The following is a 21,708-nucleotide window of genomic DNA, read 5'->3' on the forward strand; positions in this document are numbered from 1 at the left end:
GTGACACAGTGACACACACACAGTGACAGTGACACACGGCCCGGCCCGGCATGGTGAAACCAAACTCCTGCTGGTACCTGAGAGGGGACAGGGACACACAGTGACAGTGACACAGTGACACACACACAGTGACACAGTGACACACACACAGTGACAGTGACACAGTGACAGTGACACACACACAGTGACACACGGCCCGGCCCGGCATGGTGAAACCAAACTCCTGCTGGTACCTGAGAGGGGACAGGGACACACAGTGACAGTGACACAGTGACAGTGACACACACACAGTGACACAGTGACAGTGACACACACACAGTGACACAGTGACAGTGACACACAGCCCGGCCCGGCATGGTGAAACCAAACTCCTGCTGGTACCTGGGAGGGGACAGTGACACACAGTGACAGTGACACAGTGACACACAGTGACAGTGACACACGGCCCGGCATGGTGAAACCAAACTCCTGCTGGTACCTGAGAGGGGACAGGGACACACAGTGACAGTGACACAGTGACACAGTGACACCCTGGGGACATGGGGACACTGACAGTGACACACACACAGTGACACACACACAGTGACACACGGCCCGGCCCGGCATGGTGAAACCAAACTCCTGCTGGTACCTGGGAGGGGACAGGGACAGGGACAGTGACACAGTGACACAGTGACAGGGACACACAACCCGGCATGGTGAAACCAAACTCCTGCTGGTACCTGGGGACAGGGACAGGGACAGGGACAGTGACACAGTGACAGTGACACACGGCCCGGCCCGGCATGGTGAAACCAAACTCCTGCTGGTACCTGAGAGGGGACAGGGACACACAGTGACAGTGACACAGTGACACAGTGACAGTGACACACACACAGTGACACACACACAGTGACACACAGTGACAATGACACACAGCCCGGCCCGGCATGGTGAAACCAAACTCCTGCTGGTACCTGAGAGGGGACAGGGACACACAGTGACAGTGACACAGTGACAGTGACACACACACAGTGACACAGTGACAGTGACACAGTGACACAGTGACAGTGACACACAGCCCGGCCCGGCATGATGAAACCAAACTCCTGCTGGTACCTGAGAGGGGACAGGGACACAGGGACACTGACACCGGGACAGTGACACACAGACACAGTGACACAGGGACACGGCCTGGGATGGTGAAACCAAACTCCTGCTGGTACCTGGGGACAGGGACACAGTGACACCCTGGGGACATGGGGACACTGACAGTGACACAGTGACAGTGACACAGTGACAGTGACACACGGCCCGGCCCGGCATGGTGAAACCAAACTCCTGCTGGTACCTGAGAGGGGACAGGGACACACAGTGACAGTGACACAGTGACAGTGACACCCTGGGGACATGGGGACACTGACAGTGACACAGTGACAGTGACACACACACAGTGACACACGGCCCGGCCCGGCATGGTGAAACCAAACTCCTGCTGGTACCTGGGGACAGGGACAGGGACAGTGACACACACACAGTGACAGTGACACAGTGACAGTGACACACAGTGACAATGACACACAGCCCGGCATGGTGAAACCAAATTCCTGCTGGCACCTGGGGACAGGGACAGGGACACAGTGACAGTGACAGTGACACACAGACACAGTGACACACACACACAGTGACACAGGGACACGGCCTGGCATGGTGAAACCAAACTCCTGCTGGCACCTGGGGACAGGTTGGGTGGCCACGGGCAGGGCTTGGTGGCACTGGGATGGCACTGGTGGCACTGTGACATGTCGGGTGGCACTCACCTCTCGGTGAAGGTGCCCAGGAAGTCCCCAGCTCTGCAGGTGCCCGGCCCAGGGGGTGGCACTGGGATGGGTTGGGTGGCACTGTGGTGGCACTAATGGCACTGTGACAGGTTGGGTGGCCCTGGGCAGGGTTTGGTGGCACTGTGACAGGCTGGTGGTGGCACTCACCTCTCGGTGAAGGCGCCCAGGAAGTTGCCAGCCCTGCAGGTGCCCGGCCCCGGGGGTGGCACAGGGATGGGGTTGGTGGCACTAGGATGGCACTGGTGGCACTAGGATGGCACTGGTGGCACTGGGATGGGTTTGGTGGCACTGTGACACGTCGGGTGGCACTCACCTCTCGGTGAAGGCGCCCAGGAAGTCGCCAGCCGCGCAGGTGCCCGGGCCGGGCGGGTGTCCCTGCGCCGACACCATCAGGGCGCAGTCGGTGCCCTCGTAGCGCAGGTGCAGGAACGGCTCCGTGCGGATCTGAGCCCTGCGGGGACACGCGGTGGCACCTGTGTCACCCTGGCACCATGTCACTGTGCCACCGTGTCACCCTGTCCCCATGTCAGGCACCGTGGCACCACGTCACCCTGGAGCTGTGTCACCCTGTCACCCTGTCTCCATGTCACCCTGTCCCCATGTCACTCAGTCACCGTGGCACCGTGGTACCCTGTCACCCTGTCCCCATGTCACCAGTGTCACCAACACTGCATCACTCTGACACCAGTGTCACCGTGTCACACTGGCACTGCATCGCTGTGCCACCCTGGCACCGGTGTCACCGACACCTTATCGCACAGGCACCGTGTCACACGGGCACCCACACTGTCACACAGGCACTGTGGCACTGTCACCGCGTCACCCTGTCACCCACAGTGTCGCCCAAGCATCCTGGCACAGTGTCACCCTGTCACACACACTACCACACAAGCACCCTGTCACCAGTGTCACCACGTCACCCTGTCTCCCTGGCACCACATCACACAGGCACCCTGGCACTGTGTCACTGTGTCACCCTGGCACTGACACTGCGTCACCCTGCCACCAGTGTCACTGTGTCATCCTGTCACCATGTCACCCTGGCACTGCATCACTGCGTCACCCTGGCACCGGTGTCACCCACACGGTCACACAGGCACTGTGGCACTGCCACTGTGTCACCGCGTCACCCTGGCGCTGTGCCACTGCATCACCGTGTCCCCATGCCAACCTGGCCCCAGCCCCCCATGTCCCCTGTCCCATCTCTAGTGTCCCCTGTCCCCAGGCCCCTGTCCCCACTGTCCCGTGTCCCCTGTCCTCTGCCCCGCTGTCCCTGCTGTCCCCAGTGTCACTGATGTCCCCATCCCCACTGTCTCCAGTGTCCCCTGCCCCATCTCCAGTGTCCCCACTCCCCGCTGTCCCCGTCCTCAGTGTCCCTGCTGTCCCTGCTGTCCCTGCTGTCCCTGCTGTCCCCGTCCCGCCGGCGCTCCCTCCCGCCCCCATCGCGGCTCTGTCGCGGTGTCGCGTGTCACGTTGTCGCGCTGTCACAGTGTCATGCGTCACCCTGTCGCGGTGTCACGCTGTCGTGTATCGCGCTATCGCGTGTCACAGTGTCGCGCTGTCACGCTGTCGTGTATCGCGCTGTCGCGTGTCACAGTGTCGCGCTGTCGTGTATCGCGCTATCGCAGTGTCCTGCTATCGCGGTGTCGCATGTCACGCTGTCGTGTATCGCGCTGTTGCGGTGTCATGTGTCGCAGTGTCGCGGTGTCACGTGTCGCATGTCGCGCTATCGCGTGTCGCGCTGTCGCGGTGTCGCTCACGGTGCGAATCCCTGCGCGCTCAGCGCGTCCCGGCAGCGCCGCTCCAGCTCGCGGAGGCGCGCCTCGAGCCGCGGGAACGCGCCCGGGCCGTACGGGAGCGCGCACGGCTCCTGCTCCTCCTGCACCGCGTCCGCGAGGGCGAGCCCCAGCGCCGAGAGCAGCCCGCTGTGCCTGGGGACAGGGCAGGGGACACCGTGTCACCGTGGGGACACCGCGGGGACACCGCGGGGACAGCCCCGGGACAGCCCCGGGACACCCTGGGGACAGCCTGGGGACAGCCCCGGACAGCGCCAGCCCCAGCGCCGAGAGCAGCCCGCTGTGCCTGGGGACAGGGCAGGGGACACAGTGATGTCACCACGGGGACACCGTGGGGACACCCTGGGGACAGCCTGGGGACAGCCTCGGGACACTGCGGGGACAGCGCCAGCCCCAGCGCCGAGAGCAGCCCGCTGTGCCTGGGGACAGGGCAGGGGACACAGCGCTGTCACCACGGGGACACCGTGGGGACACCCTGGGGACACCCTGGGGACACCCTGGGACAGCCCCAGCGCCGAGAGCAGCCCGCTGTGCCTGGGGACAGGGCAGGGGACAGCGCTGTCACCATGGGGACACCGTGGGGACAGCCTGGGGACAGCCTGGGGACAGCCCCGGGACAGCGCCAGCCCCAGGGCCGAGAGCAGCCCGCTGTGCCTGGGGACAGGGCAGGGGACACAGGGCTGTCACCGTGGGGACACCGTGGGGACACTGCGGGGACACTGCGGGGACAGCCTGGGGACAGCCCCGGACAGCGCCAGCCCCAGCGCCGAGAGCAGCCCGCTGTGCCTGGGGACAGGGCAGGGGACACAGGGCTGTCACCGTGGGGACACCGTGGGGACACCGCGGGGACAGCCTGGGGACAGCCCCGGGACAGCGCCAGCCCCAGGGCCGAGAGCAGCCCGCTGTGCCTGGGGACAGGGGACAGCGCTGTCACCGTGGGGACAGCGCGGGGACAGCGAGGGGACATTGTGGGGACACCCTCAGGCCATCCCTGTCCCAGCCTGGGGACACCCCGTCCCAAACCCCCCGCGCCCCCTCCCCAGCCCTATGGTGGGAGGGGTCCGGGGGTCTCCAGGACCCTCCCTCAGAGGGGAATCCCCGGGGAGCCCCCAGCCCCGCCCCCAAATCGGGGTCCCCCCGCCCCCACCCCAGAAAGGAGATCCATCCCCACACCCCAAACCCCAACACGGGGGTCCCCACGCCCCCTGCCCGTCCCGGGGATCTCCCTGCCCACCCCGGGGGTCTCCCCACGCCCCCTGCCCACACCAAGGGTCCCTGTGCCCCCTGCCCATCTCAGGGTTCCCTGGGTGGGTGTCCCCACGCCCCCTGCCCATCCCGGGGGTCCCTGTGCCCACTTCGGGGGTCTCCCCTCACGTACTTGTGGATGAAGACGCGGGCCATGCCCAGCGTGCTGTCCCCCAGCCCCCTGCCCATCCCGGGGGTCCCTGTGCCCCCTGCCCACCCTCAGGGTCCCAGTGCCCACCCCGGGGGTGTCCCCACGCCCCCTGCCCACACCAAGGGTCCCTGTGCCCCCTGCCCATCTCAGGGTTCCCTGGGTGGGTGTCCCCACGCCCCCTGCCCATCCCGGGGGTCCCTGTGCCCCGTGCCCACCCTCAGGGTCCCGGTGCCCGCCCCGGGGGTCTCCCCACGCCCCCTGCCCACACGTACTTGTGGATGAAGACGCGGGCCATGCCCAGCATGCCGTCCCCCAGCCCCCTGCCCATCCCGGGGGTCCCTGTGCCCCCTGCCCACCCTGGGGGTCTCTATGCCCCCTGCCCATCCCAGTGCCCCGTGCCCACCCTCAGGGTCCCGGTGCCCGCCACGGGGGTCTCCCCACGCCCCCTGCCCACACGTACTTGTGGATGAAGACGCGGGCCATGCCCAGCGTGCGGGCGATGGCACACGCGTGCTGCCCCCTGCCCCCTGCCCATCCCGGGGGTCTCTATGCCCCCTGCCCACCCCGGGGGTCCCGGTGCCCACCCCGGGGGTCCCTGTGCCCGCCCCGGGGGTCTCCCCACGCCCCCTGCCCACACGTACTTGTGGATGAAGACGCGGGCCATGCCCAGCGTGCGGGCGATGGCACACGCGTGCTGCCCCCCGGCGCCCCCGAAGCACGCCAGCACGTGTCGCGCCGCGTCGTGTCCCCGCGCCTGCCGCCACCACCGGGGGGACACGCGGGTGACACCGCTGCCACCCGCGCAGCCCCCTGCCCGTGCCGGGGGTCCCTCGGGGGTCCCGCACCTGCGTCAGGGCGCGGATGGGCCGGCACATGGCCTCGTTGGCCACGCGGATGAAGCCCAGCGCCACCTCCTCCACCGAGAGCTTGTCGCCGCCGCTGTCGCCGCTGTCGCCGCCGCTGTCGCCGCTGTCGCCGCCGCTGTCGCCGCCGTGTCCCCGGAAGGCGCGGATGGTGGCGGCCAGCTCCCGGAAAGCCGCCGCAGCCGTGTCGCGACAGAGGGGCTGGTCCTCGTTGGGACCGAAGATGCGCGGGAAGAACTCGGGCAGCAGCCGGCCCAGAACCAGGTTGGCGTCCGTGACCGTCAGGGGACCGCCTGGGGACAGTGGGGACAATGGGGACATGGGGGACATGGGGGACATTGGGGACATTGGGGACATTGGGGACATTGGGGTCAGGGGCGTCAGTGACCATCAGGGGACCGCCTGGGGACAGTGGGGACAATGGGGACATGGGGGACATGGGGGACGTGAGGGACATGGGGGACATTGGGGACATGGGGACATTGGGGACATGGGGGTCAGGGGCGTCAGTGACCGTCAGGGGACCGCCTGGGGACAATGGGGACATTGGGGACATTGGGGTCAAGGGGACCGCCTGGGGACTGGGGACATTGGGGACATTGGGGACATTAGGGACGTGGGGGACATGGGGGTCATTGGGGTCATTGGGGACATTGGGGACATGGGGGTCAGGAGCGTCCGTGACCATCAGGGGACCGCCTGGGGACATTGGGGACATTGGGGACATGGGGGACATGGGGGACACAGGGACATTGGGGACATTGGGGACATTGGGGACATTGGGGACATGGGGGTCAGGGGACCGCCTGGGGACACGGGGACATTGGGGACATTGGGGACATTGGGGACATGGGGGTGAGGGGGGTCAGGGGAACGTCTGGGGACATGGGGACAATGGGGACAGCCTGGGGACAATGAGGACTATGGGGACAACGGGGGGCGTCAGAAAGTACACGGGGGTTCAGGGGACATTGGGGGGGGTCAGGGGGACACGGGGACAATGGGGACACAGGGGGGGTCAGAGGGGACACAGGGTCTCCAAGGTTCCCCGGGAGGGGTCAGGGGACACGGGGACACGAGGGGTCGGGGGAGGTCAGTGGGACACGGCGGGGGTCAGGGGGCTCGGGGGGATGGGGGGGGACACGGGGGGACACGGGGGGACACGGGGGGACACGGGGGGACACGGGCGCTGTCCCTGACTCACCCTTGCGGTAACAGGCGGGGCCCGGGTGGGCGCCCGCGGACTCGGGACCGACCACGTAGAGCCCGGACCTGCGGGACAGACATGGGGACAGACATGGGGACACATGGGGACATGGGGACATGGGGACATGGGGACAGTGGGGACAGTGGGGACGTGGGGACAGACACGGGGACAGACATGGGGACAGACACGGGGACAGACATGGGGACACATGGGGACATGGGGACATGGGGACAGTGGGGACAGTGGAGACAGTGGGGACAGACACGGGGACACATGGGGACAGTGGGGACATGGGGACAGACATGGGGACACAGGGACAGACATGGGGACAGACATGGGGACAGACATGGGGACACAGGGACAGACATGGGGACAGTGGGGACAGTGGGGACATGGGGACAGTGGGGACATGGGGACAGACATGGGGACACATGGGGACACAGGGACAGACATGGGGACAGACACGGGGACATGGGGACAGACACGGGGACAGACATGGGGACACATGGGGACAGTGGGGACACGGGGACAGACACAGGGACACACATGGGGACACGGGGACACAGGGACATGGGGACAGATAAGGGGACACGGGGACAGACACGGGGACACGGAAGGGACAGCGACACCCACGGGTGCCCCTCACTCCCCTGGGACACACCTGGAACCCCCCCCCTACATCTCCCCCCATCCCCGGAGCCCCCTCCCCACACCTGAAGAAGAGGCGGGAGCCCACCTGGCCCCCGGAGCCCCCTCCCCACAGCCGGAGCCCCCTCCCCACACCCGGAGCCCCCTCCCCACACCTGAAGAAGAGGCGGGAGCCCACCTGGCCCCCGGAGCCGCCTCCCCACACCTGGAGCCCCCTCCCCACACCTGAAGAAGAGGCGGGACCCCCCCCCCGGCCGCCACGGTGTTGATGTCGAGCTGCGGGGCCTGGATGGAGACCCCGGCCGTGCTGGCCTCGAACACGTGCTCGAAATGCCCCGCGAAGCGGCTCACGTCCGTGGAGGTGCCTGGGGACCCCAAAATACCCCAAAACTGACCCCAAAACACCCCAAAACTGACCCCAAAAACACCCCAAAAGTGACCCCAAAATACCCCAAAAACACCCCAAAACTGACCAGAGACACCCCAAAACTGACCCCAAAATACCCCAAAAACACCCTAAAACTGACCCCAAAATACTCCAGAAACACCCCAAAACTGACCCCAAAATACCCCAAAACTGTCCCCAAAATACCCCCAAAATGACCCCAAAATACCCCAAAAATACCCCAAAACTGACCCCAAAAACACCCCAAAACTGACCCCAAAACCACCCCAAAACTGACCCCAAAATACCCCAAAAGTGACCCCAAAATACCCCAAAAACACCCCAAAACTGACCAGAGACACCCCAAAACTGACCCCAAAATACCCCAAAAACACCCCAAAACTGACCCCAAAATACTCCAAAGACACCCCAAAACTGACCAGACACCCCAAAACTGACCCCAAAACACCCCAAAACTGACCCCAAAATACCCCAAAAGTGACCCCAAAAACACCCCAAAACTGACCAGAGACACCCCAAAACTGACCCCAAAAGCACCCCAAAACTGACCCCAAAATACCCCAAAACTGACCCCAAAATACCCCAAAAACACCCCAAAACTGACCCCAAAACCACCCCAAAACTGACCCCAAAAACACCCCAAAATACCCCAAAACTGACCCCAAAAACACCCTAAAACTGACCCCAAAATACCCCAAAAACACCCCAAAACTGACCAGAGACACCCCAAAACTGACCCCAAAATACCCCAAAAACACCCTAAAACTGACCCCAAAATACTCCAGAAACACCCCAAAACTGACCCCAAAATACCCCAAAACTGTCCCCAAAAGCACCCCAAAACTGACCCCAAAATACCCCAAAAATACCCCAAAACTGACCCCAAAAACACCCCAAAACTGACCCCAAAACCACCCCAAAACTGACCCCAAAATACCCCAAAAGTGACCCCAAAATACCCCAAAAACACCCCAAAACTGACCCCAAAATACTCCAAAGACACCCCAAAACTGACCAGACACCCCAAAACTGACCCCAAAAGCACCCCAAAACTGACCCCAAAATACCCCAAAAGTGACCCCAAAATACCCCAAAACTGACCGCAAAAGCACCCCAAAACTGACCAGAGACACCCCAAAATCATCCCATTCCAACTGCCCCGCGAAGCAGCTCACGTCTGTAGGGGTGACTGAGGGCACCCCAAAACTGAGAGACCCCGAAACTGCCCCATCCCAAAGCCAGCGGGACCCCCGACCTCAGAGAGACCCCAAAACTGGCGCACCCCAAAACTGAGGGGCCACAGAAACGCCCCATCCCAACCCCAGAGAGACCCCAAAACTGGCGCACCCCAAAACTGGCGCACCCCAAAACCGCCCCATCCCGACCCCAGAGAGACCCCAAAACTGGCGCACCCCAAAACTGGCGCACCCCAAAACCGCCCCATCCCGACCCCAGAGAGACCCCAAAACTGGCGCACCCCAAAACTGAGGGGCCACAGAAACGCCCCATCCCAACCCCAGAGAGACCCCAAAACTGGCGCACCCCAAAACTGAGGGGCCACAGAAACGCTCCATCCCAACCCCAGAGAGACCCCAAAACTGGCGCACCCCAAAACTGGCGCACCCCAAAACCGCCCCATCCCGACCCCAGAGAGACCCCAAAACTGGCGCACCCCAAAACTGAGGGGCCACAGAAACGCTCCATCCCAACCCCAGAGAGACCCCAAAACTGGCGCACCCCAAAACTGGCGCACCCCTAAACCGCCCCATCCCAACCCCAGAGAGACCCCAAAACTGGCACACCCCAAAACTGGCGCACCCCAAAACTGAGGGGCCACAGAAACGCCCCATCCCGACCGCAGAGAGACCCCAAAACTGGCGCACCCCAAAACTGGCGCACCCCAAAACCGCCCCATCCCGACCCCTTCACGCGGCTCACGTCCATTGAGGTGCCTGGGGGGAGGCACCCCAAAACTGGGGGACCCCAAAAAACACCCAAACCCCCCGTCCCAACCCCAGAGAGACCCCAGTGCCGGTGGGACCCCGACCCCGGTGGGACCCCCCCCAGGACCCCCAATGCCCCGTGGTCCCCAATCCCTCCGGGACCCCAATCCCAGCGGGACCCCCACCCTCAATGGGACCCCCAATACCCCTGTGACCCCCCTGGGACCCCCAATCCCAGCGGGACCCCCACCCTCAATGGGACCCCCAGCCCCCCGTGACCCCAATCCCAATGGGACCCCAATCCCAGCGGGACCCCCGGGACCCCCAATCCCCCCCATGACCCCCCCATGACTCCAATCCCAGCGGGACCCCCACCCTCAATGGGACCCCCAATCCCCCTGTGACCCCAATCCCAATGGGACCCCAATCCCAGCGGGACCCCCACCCTCAATGGGACCCCCAATCCCCCTGTGACCCCCCCGGGACCCCCAATCCCCCCTGTAAAACCCAATCCCAGTGGGACCCCCACCCTCAATGGGACCCCCTGACCCCCATGACCCCAATCCCCCCCTGACCCCCCGTGACCCCCCCACAACCCCGATCCCCCCTGTGACCCCGATCCCCCCCGGGACCCCCCGTTCCCCGCTCTCACCTCCCATGTCGAAGCCGATCACGGGGGTCCCGTCCCGGGGGTCGAAGGTGGTCCGGGCGTAGCCCACGACCCCCGCGGCCGGGCCCGACAGGATGGCCCGGGCCCCCCCAAAGCTGGCCATGGGGGTGAGCCCCCCGTCCGAGCGCATGAACTGCACCGCGACCCCCTGAAATGGGGATACATGATGGGGTCAGGGGTGTCAGAGCCCCCCAAAGCTGGCCATGGGGGTGAGCCCCCTGTCCGAGCGCATGAACTGCACCGGGACCCCCTGAAATGGGGAAATGGGGGGGTCAGGGGGGGTCTATGGGGGTGAGCCCCCGGTCCGAGCGCATGAACTGCACCGGGACCCCCTGAAATGGGGAAATGGGGGGGTCAGGGGGGGTCTATGGGGGTGAGCCCCCCGTCCGAGCGCATGAACTGCACCGGGACCCCCTGAAATGGGGAAATGGGGGGGTCAGGGGTGTCAGAGCCCCCCGAAACTGGCCATGGGGGTGAGCCCCCCGTCCGAGTGCATGAACTGCACCCGGACCCCCTGAAATGGGGGTACATGGGGGGGTCAGGGGGGGTCTATGGGGGTGAGCCCCCGGTCCAAGCGCATGAACTGCACCGGGACCCCCTGAAATGGGGATACATGGGGGGCTCAGGGGGTCCTGGGGGGTCCTGGGGGGCTCAGCGGAATTGGGGGGACATTGGAGGGGGCTCGGGGAGGCCCATGGGGTGGGAGGGGTGGGAGCCAATGGGGGGGGGGGGGGGGCACAGTGAGAAATGGGGGGTCCTGGTGGGAAATGGGGGGGATGTCAGTGGGAAATGGGGGGGGGGTCCCGGTAGGAAATGAGAGGGGGGGTCCTGGTGGGAAATGCGGGGGGGGCACAGTAGGAAATGGGGGGTCCTGGTGGGAAATGGGGGGGGGTCCCTGTAGGAAATGGGGAGGAGGGGGACAGTGGGAAATGAGGGGAGGGGTCCCGGTGGGAAATGGGGGAGGGGTCCCGGTGGGAAATCGGGGGGATCCCTGTAGGAAATGGGGGAGGGTCCCAGCGGGGCAGGAGCCAATGGGAGGGGCACAGTGGGAAATGGGGGGGGGGGGTCCAAGCAGGAGACTGGGGGGGGTCCCAGTAGTAAATGAGGGGGGGAGTCCCGGTGGGAAATGGGGAGGGGGTCGCGGAAGGGCCAACGCCCTCAGGGGGGTCCCGGTGGGAGGGGGGACATTGGGGGTGTCCTTGTGGGTCTGGGGGTGTCCCGGGGGTGTCCCAGCCGTGTCCCCACCCTTGTCCCGGGCTGTCCCAGCGGGTCCCAGGGCGTCACAGGGTGTGCTGGCTTTGTCCCGTGTCAGCCCTGGCTCTGTCCCGGGCCAGTCCTGCTGTAACCCAGGTCAGTCCCTGCTCACTCCCGGGTCTATCCCAGGTCAGTCCCTGCTCTATCCCGGGTCTATCCCAGGTCAGTCCCTGCTCACTCCCGGGTCTATCCCAGGTCAGTCCCTGCTCTATCCCGGGTCTATCCCAGGTCAGTCCCTGCTCTATCCCGGGTCTATCCCAGGTCAGTCCCTGCTCACTCCTGTGTCTATCCCAGGTCAGTCCCTGCTCTATCCCGGGTCTATCCCAGGTCAGTCCCTGCTCACTCCTGTGTCTATCCCAGGTCAGTCCCTGCTCTATCCCGGGTCTATCCCAGGTCAGTCCCTGCTCTATCCCGGGCCAATCCCAGGTCAGTCCCTGCTCTATCCCGGGTCTAACCCAGGTCAGTCCCTGCTCTATCCCGGGTCTATCCCAGGTCAGTCCCTGCTCTATCCCGGGTCTATCCCAGGTCAGTCCCTGCTCTATCCCGGGTCTATCCCAGGTCAGTCCCTGCTCTATCCCGTGTCTATCCCAGGTCAGTCCCTGCTCACTCCCGGGTCTATCCCAGGTCAGTCCCTGCTCTATCCCGGGTCTATCCCAGGTCAGTCCCTGCTCTATCCCGGGCCAATCCCAGGTCAGTCCCTGCTCTATCCCGGGTCTATCCCAGGTCAGTCCCTGCTCTATCCCGGGCCAATCCCAGGTCAGTCCCTGCTCTATCCCGGGTCTATCCCAGGTCAGTCCCTGCTCTATCCCGTGTCTATCCCAGGTCAGTCCCTGCTCACTCCCGTGTCTATCCCAGGTCAGTCCCTGCTCACTCCCGTGTCTATCCCAGGTCAGTCCCTGCTCTATCCCGGGTCTATCCCAGGTCAGTCAGTTCGAGCCCGTCCCGGAAGCCCTGGCAGAAGCTGGGCAGGTACAGGCGCACACCTGGGCTCAGGTAGGCCTGGCTCAGTCCCGGGTCAGTCCCAGGTCAGTCCCAGGTCAGTCCCTGCTCTATTCCGTGTCTATCCCAGGTCAGTCTGTCCCCACTCACCTTGAGCCCGTCGCGGAAGCCCTGGCAGAAGCCGCGCAGGTATCTGCGCACACCTGGGCTCAGGTAGGCCCGGGTCAGTTCCTGCTCTATCCCAGCTCTATCCCAGGTCTATCCCGTGCCAGTCTGTCCCGTTTCAGCCTCACTCACCTTGAGCCCGTCGCGGAAGCCCTGGCAGAAGCCGCGCAGGTATCTGCGCACACCTGGGCTCAGGTAGGCGTCGGCGCAGGCCGTGAGCCCCCGCGGCACCGCCCGCGCCATGCCGGCCACGGCCGAGGAGAGCGACACCTGGGAGAAACCCAGGGACAGCGCCAGGGCCCCCACCTGCTGCTCGTGACCCGGCCACCTGTGTGAGGGGACACACCTGAGTTACACCTGGGGAACACCTGAGTAACACCTGAGTTACAGCAAACACCTGAGTTACACCACGGCCGAGGAGAGCGACACCTGGGAGAAACCCAGGGACAGGGACAGAGAGCCCACCTGCTGCTCGTGACCCGGCCACCTGTGAGGGGACACACCTGAGTCACACCTGGGGAACACCTGAGTGTCACTCGTGTGTCACCTGTACCCCAAACCACACCTGGGAGAACCCCAGGGCCAGGGCCCCCACCTGCTGCTCGTGACCCGGCCACCTGTGAGGAGACACCTGAGTGTCACACCTGGTCACCTGTGTCACACCTGTGTCACACCTGAGTTACACCTGTGTCACACCTGTGTCACACCTGTGTCACACCTGTGTCACACCTGTGTCACCTGTGTCACCTGGAACCCCCAATCACACCTGCAGAGCTGTCATTCAATCAGCCAATTGATCATCCAATCAATCAGCAAATCCATCTATAAATCAATCAATCAGGCAATCAATCCCTCAACCAATCAATCATTCAGCCCATCAATCAATCAGCCCATCAATCAATCAATCAATCAGCCAATCAACCCATCGACCAGCCAATCAATCGATCGGCCAATTGATCAATCAACCAATCAATCAATTAATCAGCCAATAATCCCATCGACCAGCCAACCAATCAATCAGCCCATCAATCAATCAGCCAATCAATCAATCAGCCAATCAACCCATCGACCAGCCAATCAATTGATCGGCCAATCAATCGATCAGCCAATTGATCAAACAACCAATCAATCAATTGATCAGCCAATCATCCCATCGACCAGCCAACCAATCAATCAGCCAATCATCCCATCGACCAGCCAACCAATCAATCAGCCAACCAATCAATCAGCCAACCAATCACTCAATCAATCAATCAATCAATCAAAAAATCATTCAATCAATCAATCAATCAATCAATCAATCAGCCAATGTGGGGATTTTTCCCCTTTTTTTCCTCCTTTTTTGACCTCCTGAACCCAAATCTGGGCATTTTCCTCTCTTTTCTCTTTTTTCCTCTCTTTTTGTCTCATTTTTTGAGCCCCAGAACCCAAATCTGGGCATTTCTCTCTTTTCTCTTTTTATTTCCTTTATTTTTTGATCTCCTGAACACAAATCTGAGCTTTTTTCCTCTTTTATTTTTATCTTTTTTTGACCTCCTGAACCCAAATCTGGGCTTTTTTCCTCTTTTCTCTTTCTTTCACCTCCAGAATCCAAATTTGGAACTCTTTCTCTCTTTTTTTAATATTTTTTTGATCTCCAGACCCAAATTCTGGACTTTTTTCCTTTTTTTTCTAATCTTTTTTTTACCTCCTGAACCCAAATCTGGGCATTTTCCTTCCTTCCTTTTTATCTCATTTTTTGACCCCACAGAACCCAAATCTGGGGTATTTTTCTCTCTCCTTTTTTTTTTTTTTTCTTTTTTTTTTTTTGATCTCCAGAACCCAAATCTGGGCAATTTTTTCTCTATTTTTTTCCTCATTTTTTTGAGCTCCGGGACCCAAATCTGCAGATTTTTTTGATTTTTCTCTTTTTTTCGAGCTCCAGAACCCAAATCTGGGCATTTTTCCCTTTTTCTCCTCATTTTTGAGCCCTTTCCTTTCCCCTTTTCCCGGAATTTTCTGGGCTCCTCCCATCCCAGGGTTCCACGTTTCCAGGTGAAATTAATGGGTTTAATTAATGCTAATTGGGTTTAATTAACGCCAATTTGATGCTAATTAACGCCAAATCGGTGCTAATTAACGCCCCGGGGAATGGGGCTGAATTTGGGGTGAATTTGGGCCGAGTTTGGGTGAATTTGGGGCTGAATTTGGGTTGAATTTGGGGCTGATTTTGGAGTGAATTTGGGCTGAATTTTTCGGCTGAATTTGGGCTGAATTTTGGGCTGAATTTGGGGTGATTTGGGGTGAATTTGGGGCTGAATTTGGAGTGAATTTGGGCTGAATTTTGGGCTGAATTTGGGGTCAAATTTGGGCTGAATTTGAGGTGATTTGGGGTGAATTTGGGGCTGAATTTTGGGTGAATTTGAGGTGAATTTGGGGCTGAATTTGGGCCGAGCTTGAGACGATTTGGGGCTGAATTTTGGCCTGAATTTGGGATGAATTTGGGGTCAAATTTGGGCTGAATTTGAGGTGATTTGGAGTGAATTTGGGGCTGAGTTTGGGGTGAATTTGGGGTGAATTTGATATGATTTGGGGCTGAATTTGGGCTGAATTTGGGGCTGAATTTGGGGCTGAATTTGGGGTCAAATTTGGGGTGAATTTGCACCGAGCTTGAGGTGATTTGGGCCGAATTTTGGGCTGATTTTGGGGGGAATTTGGGGTCAAATTTGGGCTGAATTTGAGGTGATTTGGGATGAATTTGGCGCTGAATTTGGGGCTGAGTTTGGGCTGATTTGGGGTGAATTTGGGGTGAACTTGAGATGATTTGGGGCTGAATTTTGGCCTGAATTTGGGGTGAATTTGGGGTCGAATTTGGGCTGAATTTGAGGTGATTTGAGGATGAATTTGGGGCTGAATTTGGAGTGAACTCGGGGTTGAGTTTGGGGTCAATTTGGCCTGAACTTGGGTCGAATTTCCCCTTTCGCCCGAATTTCTCCACTTTCGATGTTTTTCGGGCGAACTTTGGGCGTTTTTCGATCTTCGGAAACTTTGGGTTGGGAGGGCGCCTTGGGGGACACCTGAGACACCTGGGGGTCACCTGGGACCCCCCCCCCCCCCCAAATCCCCAAATGTCCCCACCCGTGCACAAGGGTGCAGAACCGCCGGGCTGGGGGACGCCCCCTAAAGCCCCCCGGGACCCCCAAAGCCCCCCAGGGACCCCCAAATCCCCCCAAATCCCCCCAAAGCCCCCCATTTCTCACGCGCAGCTGTGCAGCAGCAGCACCGCCAGGCTCTGGGGACCCCCAAAGCCCCCCGGGACCCCCAAATCCCCCCCAAATCCCCCCAAATCCCCCCAAATCCCCCCAAAGCCCCCCGTTTCTCACGCGTAGCTGTGCAGCAGCAGCACCGCCAGGCTCTGGGGACCCTCAGGGACCCCCCGGGACACCCCAAAGCCCTCAGGACCCCCCAAAGCCCCCCGGGACCCCCCAAATCCCCCCAAATCCCCCCCAAAGCCCCCCGTTTCTCAAGCGCAGCTGTGCAGCAGCAGCACCGCCAGGCTCTGGGGACCCTCAGGGACCCCCCAGGGACCCCCAAATCCCCCCCAAATCCCCCCAAATCCCCCCAAATCCCCCCAAAGCCCCCCGTTTCTCACGCGTAGCTGTGCAGCAGCAGCACCGCCAGGCTCTGGGGACCCTCAGGGACCCCTCAGGACCCCCCAAAGCCCCCCGGGACCCCCCAAATCCCCCCAAATCCCCCCAAATCCCCCCCAAAGCCCCCCGTTTCGCACGCGTAGCTGTGCAGCAGCAGCACCGCCAGGCTCTGGGGACCCTCAGGGACCCCTCAGGACCCCCCAAAGCCCCCCGGGACCCCCCAAATCCCCCCAAATCCCCCCCAAATCCCCCCGTTTCGCACGCGTAGCTGTGCAGCAGCAGCACCGCCAGGCTCCGGATGCCGCGGGCCAGGAGCCGCTCCAGGTCCGTGCGGAGCCGCGACACGTCCAGAGGGCGCTGCACGAGCAGGGTGACACCCGACACGCCTGGGGACAGGGACACGGGGACAGTGTCACGGTGTCACAGTGTCACAGTGTCACAGTGTCACCGAGAGCTCTGGGACAGCAACGCTGCACGAGCAGGGTGACACCGGACACACCTGAGGGGACACGGGGACAGTGTCACGGTGTCACAGTGTCACAGTGTCACAGTGTCACGGTGTCACAGTGTCACTGAGAGCCCTGGGACAGCAACGCTGCACGAGCAGGGTGACACTCGACACGCCTGAGGGGACATGGGGACAGCCACAGTGTCACCTACACCCCCTAAACCTGCCCGCTGCATGAGCAGGGTGGCACCCGACACGCCTGGGGGGACACGGGGACAGTGTCACAGTGTCACAGTGTCACCGAGAGCCCCGAGAGCCCATAAACCCCCCTACTGCACCGACAGGGTGACACCGGACACACCTGAGGGGACATGGGGACAGCCACAGTGTCACAGTGTCACCGAGAGCCCCGAGAGCCCATAAACCCCCCTACTGCACCGACAGGGTGACACCGGGACACACCTGGGGGGACACGGGGACAGTGTCACAGTGTCACGGTGTCACCTACACCCCCTAAACCTGCCCGCTGCACGAGCAGGGTGACACCGGAGACACCTGGGGACGGGGACAGTGTCACAGTGTCACCGAGAGCCCCGAGAGCCCTGGGAAAGCCACACTGCACCGACAGGGTGACACCGGGACACACCTGGGGACATGGGGACAGGGACAGTGTCACAGTGTCATGGTGTCACCTACACCCCCTAAACCTGCCCGCTGCACAAGCAGGGTGACACCGGGACACACCTGGGGACATGGGGACAGGGACAGTGTCACAGTGTCACCTACAGCCCCTAAACCCCTCCAGTGCACGAGGAGGGTGGCACCGGACACACCTGAGGGGACACCAGTGTCACAGTGTCACCGAGAGCCCTGAGAGCCCTCCTGCACCAGGAGAGGGACACCGGACACACCTGGGGACACGGGGACAGGGACAGTGTCACAGTGTCACAGCGTCACCTACAGCCCCGGGACAGCCACACTGCAGCAGCAGGGTGACACCCGACACACCTGAGGGGACAGCAGTGTCACAGTGTCACCAAGAGCCCATAAACCCCCCTACTGCACCTGCAGGGTGACACCCGACACACCTGGGGACACGGGGACAGGGACAGTGTCACAGTGTCACCTACACCCCCTAAACCCTCCTGCTGCACCAGCAGGGTGACACTGGAGACACCTGGGGACATGGGGACAGTGTCACAGTGTCACCGAGAGCCCTGGGACACCCACACGGCAACAGCTGGGTGACACCTGAGACACCTGGGACAGGGACAGTGGCACTGAGAGCCCCTGAACCCCCCCACTGCACCTGCAGGGTGACACTGGTCACACCTGGGGACACGGGGACAGTGTCACAGTGTCACCGAGAGCCCTGGGACACCCAAAAGCCCCCAGTGCCACCGCACAGAGCGGCAGGGGACGGTGACAGGAGTGTCACCTGCCAGGTGCCACCCCAGTGCCACCACCCCAGTGTCCCACCTTGTACCCGGGGCCAGGTGTCACTGCCCCACAGGTGACAATGGTGACAACAGTGACAATGGTGACAATGGTGACACCCACCTTGTACCCGGGGCCAGGTGTCACTCCCGGGCAGGTGACAATGGTGACAATGGTGACAATGGTGACACCCACCTTGTACCCGGGGCCAGGTGTCACTCCCGGGCAGGTGACAATGGTGACAATGGTGACAATGGTGACAATGGTGACACCCACCTTGTACCCGGGGCCAGGTGTCACTCCCGGGCAGGTGACAATGGTGACAATGGTGACAATGGTGACACCCACCTTGTACCCGGGGCCAGGTGTCACTCCCGGGCAGGTGACAATGGTGACAATGGTGACAATGGTGACAATGGTGACACCCACCTTGTACCCGGGGCCAGGTGTCACTCCCGGGCAGGTGACAATGGTGACAATGGTGACAATGGTGACACCCACCTTGTACCCTGTCCCAGGTGTCACTCCCGGGCAGGTGACAATGGTGACAATGGTGACAATGGTGACAATGGTGACACCCACCTTGTACCCGGGGCCAGGTGTCACTCCCGGGCAGGTGACAATCCTCCTGCTCCGGGATCAGCCGCTCGTCCACCTCGATCACCTCCTCGTACAGCACGTCCGGCATGGCCACCTCCTGCGGGGACACCGGGGGACACGGGGGTGACACGGGGTCACATCACCCCAGGGACACCGCGGGGACGTGGAGTGACATTGCTGGGTGGCACTGGAGTGACATTGTGGGGACACGGGGTCACATCACCCCAGGGACACCGCGGGGACGTGGGGTGACATTGCTGGGTGGCACTGGAGTGACATTGTGGGTGACACGGGGTCACATCACCCCAGGGACACTGCAGGGACATGGAGTGACATTGCTGGGTGGCACTGGAGTGACATTGTGGGGACATGGGGTCACATCACCCCAGGGACACCGCGGGGACGTGGGGTGACATTGCTGGGTGGCACTGGAGTGACATTGTGGGGACATGGGACAGGAGTGGGGTGGGACAGGAGTGGGACACAACAGGGACAGGGCAGGGACAAGGGTGGCACCAGGACAGGACTGGGGTGGCACCAGGGCTGGGGCAAGGACAGGAGGGGGACAGGATTGGGGTGGCGCCAGGAGAGGACTGGGGTGGGACAGGGACAGGAGTGGGACAGAGCTAGGGTGGCACTGGGACAGGAAGGGGACAGGAGAGGGACAGGAAGGGGACAGGAGAGGGACAGGATGGGGACAGGGCCGGGACAGGGGTGGCACTGGGACAGGATGGGGACAGGAGAGGGACAGGGGTGGCACTGGGACAGGAAGGGGACAGGAGAGGGACAGGAAGGGGACAGGGCCGGGACAGGGGTGGCACTGGGACAGGAAGGGGACAGGAGTGGAGTGGCACCAGGACAGGACTGGAGCAGCACTGGGACAGGACTGGGACAGAAACAGGGACAGGAGTGGAGTGGCACCAGGACAAGGACAGGGGTGGCACTGAGATGGGACTGAGATGGGACAGGGACAAGAAAGACACAGGAATGGGGACAGGGACAGGCACTGGGGCTGGGACAGGAGTGGGGTGGCACTGGGATGGAACTGGCACGGGACAGGGACAGGAGTGAGGTGGCACTGGGACAGGAAGGGGACGGGATTGGGATGGCACCAGGATAGGACTGGCACTGGGATGGGACTGGAATGCCACAGGTCAGGGACAGGGGTGGCACCAGGACTGGGGCTGGGACAGGAGTGGGACAGGACAGAGGTGGCACCAGGACAGGACTGGAGCAGCACTGGGACAGGACTGGGACAGAAACAGGGACAGGTCAGGGACAGGGGTGGCACCAGGACAGGAGTGGGGTGGCACTGGGACAGGAGGGGGGCAGGACTGGGGTGGCACTGGCATGGCACTGGGATGGGACAGGGACAAGAAAGGGACAGGAGTGGGGTGGCACTGGGACAGGAGTGGGACGGGATTGGGATGGCACCAGGACAGGAATGGGGTGGCACCGAGGCTGGGACAGGAGTGGGGTGGCACTGGGACAGGAAAGGACAGGGCTGGGGTGGCACTGGCATGGGACTGGGATGGAACAGGGACAAGAAAGGGACAGGAATGGGGTGGCACTGGGGCTGGGGCTGGGACAGGGCTGGGGTGGCACGAGGACAGGAGTGGGACAGGAGTGGGGTGGCACTGGGACAGGAGTGGGACAGGGCTGGGGTGGCACTGGCATGGCACTGGGATGGGACAGGGACAAGAAAGGGACAGGAATAGGGTGGCACCAGGGCGGGGACAGGGACAGGAGTGGGGTGGCACTGGGACAGGAAAGGACAGGGCTGGGGTGGCACTGGGACAGGAGTGGGACAGAGCAGGGACAGGGCAGGGACAGGAGTGGCACCAGGACAGGACTGGGATGAGACAGGGACAGGACTGGAACAGGACAGGGACAGGACTGTCCCCTCCGTGTCCCCTGTCCCGTGTTGCCCCCCCGTGTCCCCTGTCCCCTGTCCCTGTCCCCTGTCCCTGTCCACTGTCTCGTGTCCCCCCCGTGTCCCCTGTCCCTGTCCCTGTCCCTGTCCGCTGTCTCGTGTCCCCCCCGTGTCCCCTGTCCCCTGTCCCTGTCCCGTGCCCCCTGTCCACTGTCTCGTGTCCCCACCGTGTCCTCCTGCCCCGTGTCCCCTGTCCCCTGTCCCCTGTCCCGTGCCCCCTGTCCGCTGTTTCGTGTCCCCCCCGTGTCCCCTGTCCCTGTCCCTGTCCCTGTCCGCTGTCTCGTGTCCCCCCCGTGTCCCCTGTCCCTGTCCCTGTCCCTGTCCCTGTCCCGCCGGCTCTGGCCAGGCCACGCGGGCCACGGGCCAGGCCTGGCGCCCAGCCCAGCCCCGCTGACGGGACAGGGACAGGGACAGGGACAGGGACAGGGGACACGCCAAGGACACCTGGCCAGGCTCCGACACGCAGCCGCGGGGGACACAGGGGGACACGGCGGGGAGACACAGGGGACACGAGGGGGGGACACGGGTGGGGACACGGCGGGGACACCGAGTCC

General features: G+C 62.5%; 1 protein-coding gene across 1 annotated transcript in view; it reads right to left on the minus strand.

The window, feature by feature from the left end:
- Nucleotides 1-21,708, minus strand: part of OPLAH (5-oxoprolinase, ATP-hydrolysing) — a 50,262-nt gene that overhangs the window by 23,033 nt on the left and 5,521 nt on the right. Inside the window, 11 exon segments of the mRNA XM_059477076.1 lie at nucleotides 2,134-2,271; nucleotides 3,581-3,745; nucleotides 5,648-5,766; nucleotides 5,858-6,168; nucleotides 7,080-7,147; nucleotides 7,886-7,908; nucleotides 7,974-8,095; nucleotides 10,732-10,897; nucleotides 13,240-13,435; nucleotides 16,999-17,122; nucleotides 19,204-19,318. Of these exon segments, the coding sequence (XP_059333059.1) occupies nucleotides 2,134-2,271; nucleotides 3,581-3,745; nucleotides 5,648-5,766; nucleotides 5,858-6,168; nucleotides 7,080-7,147; nucleotides 7,886-7,908; nucleotides 7,974-8,095; nucleotides 10,732-10,897; nucleotides 13,240-13,435; nucleotides 16,999-17,122; nucleotides 19,204-19,318 (1,547 nt within the window).

Source organism: Ammospiza nelsoni, chromosome 1, assembly GCF_027579445.1.
Source record: "Ammospiza nelsoni isolate bAmmNel1 chromosome 1, bAmmNel1.pri, whole genome shotgun sequence".
NCBI lineage: Eukaryota > Metazoa > Chordata > Aves > Passeriformes > Passerellidae > Ammospiza > Ammospiza nelsoni.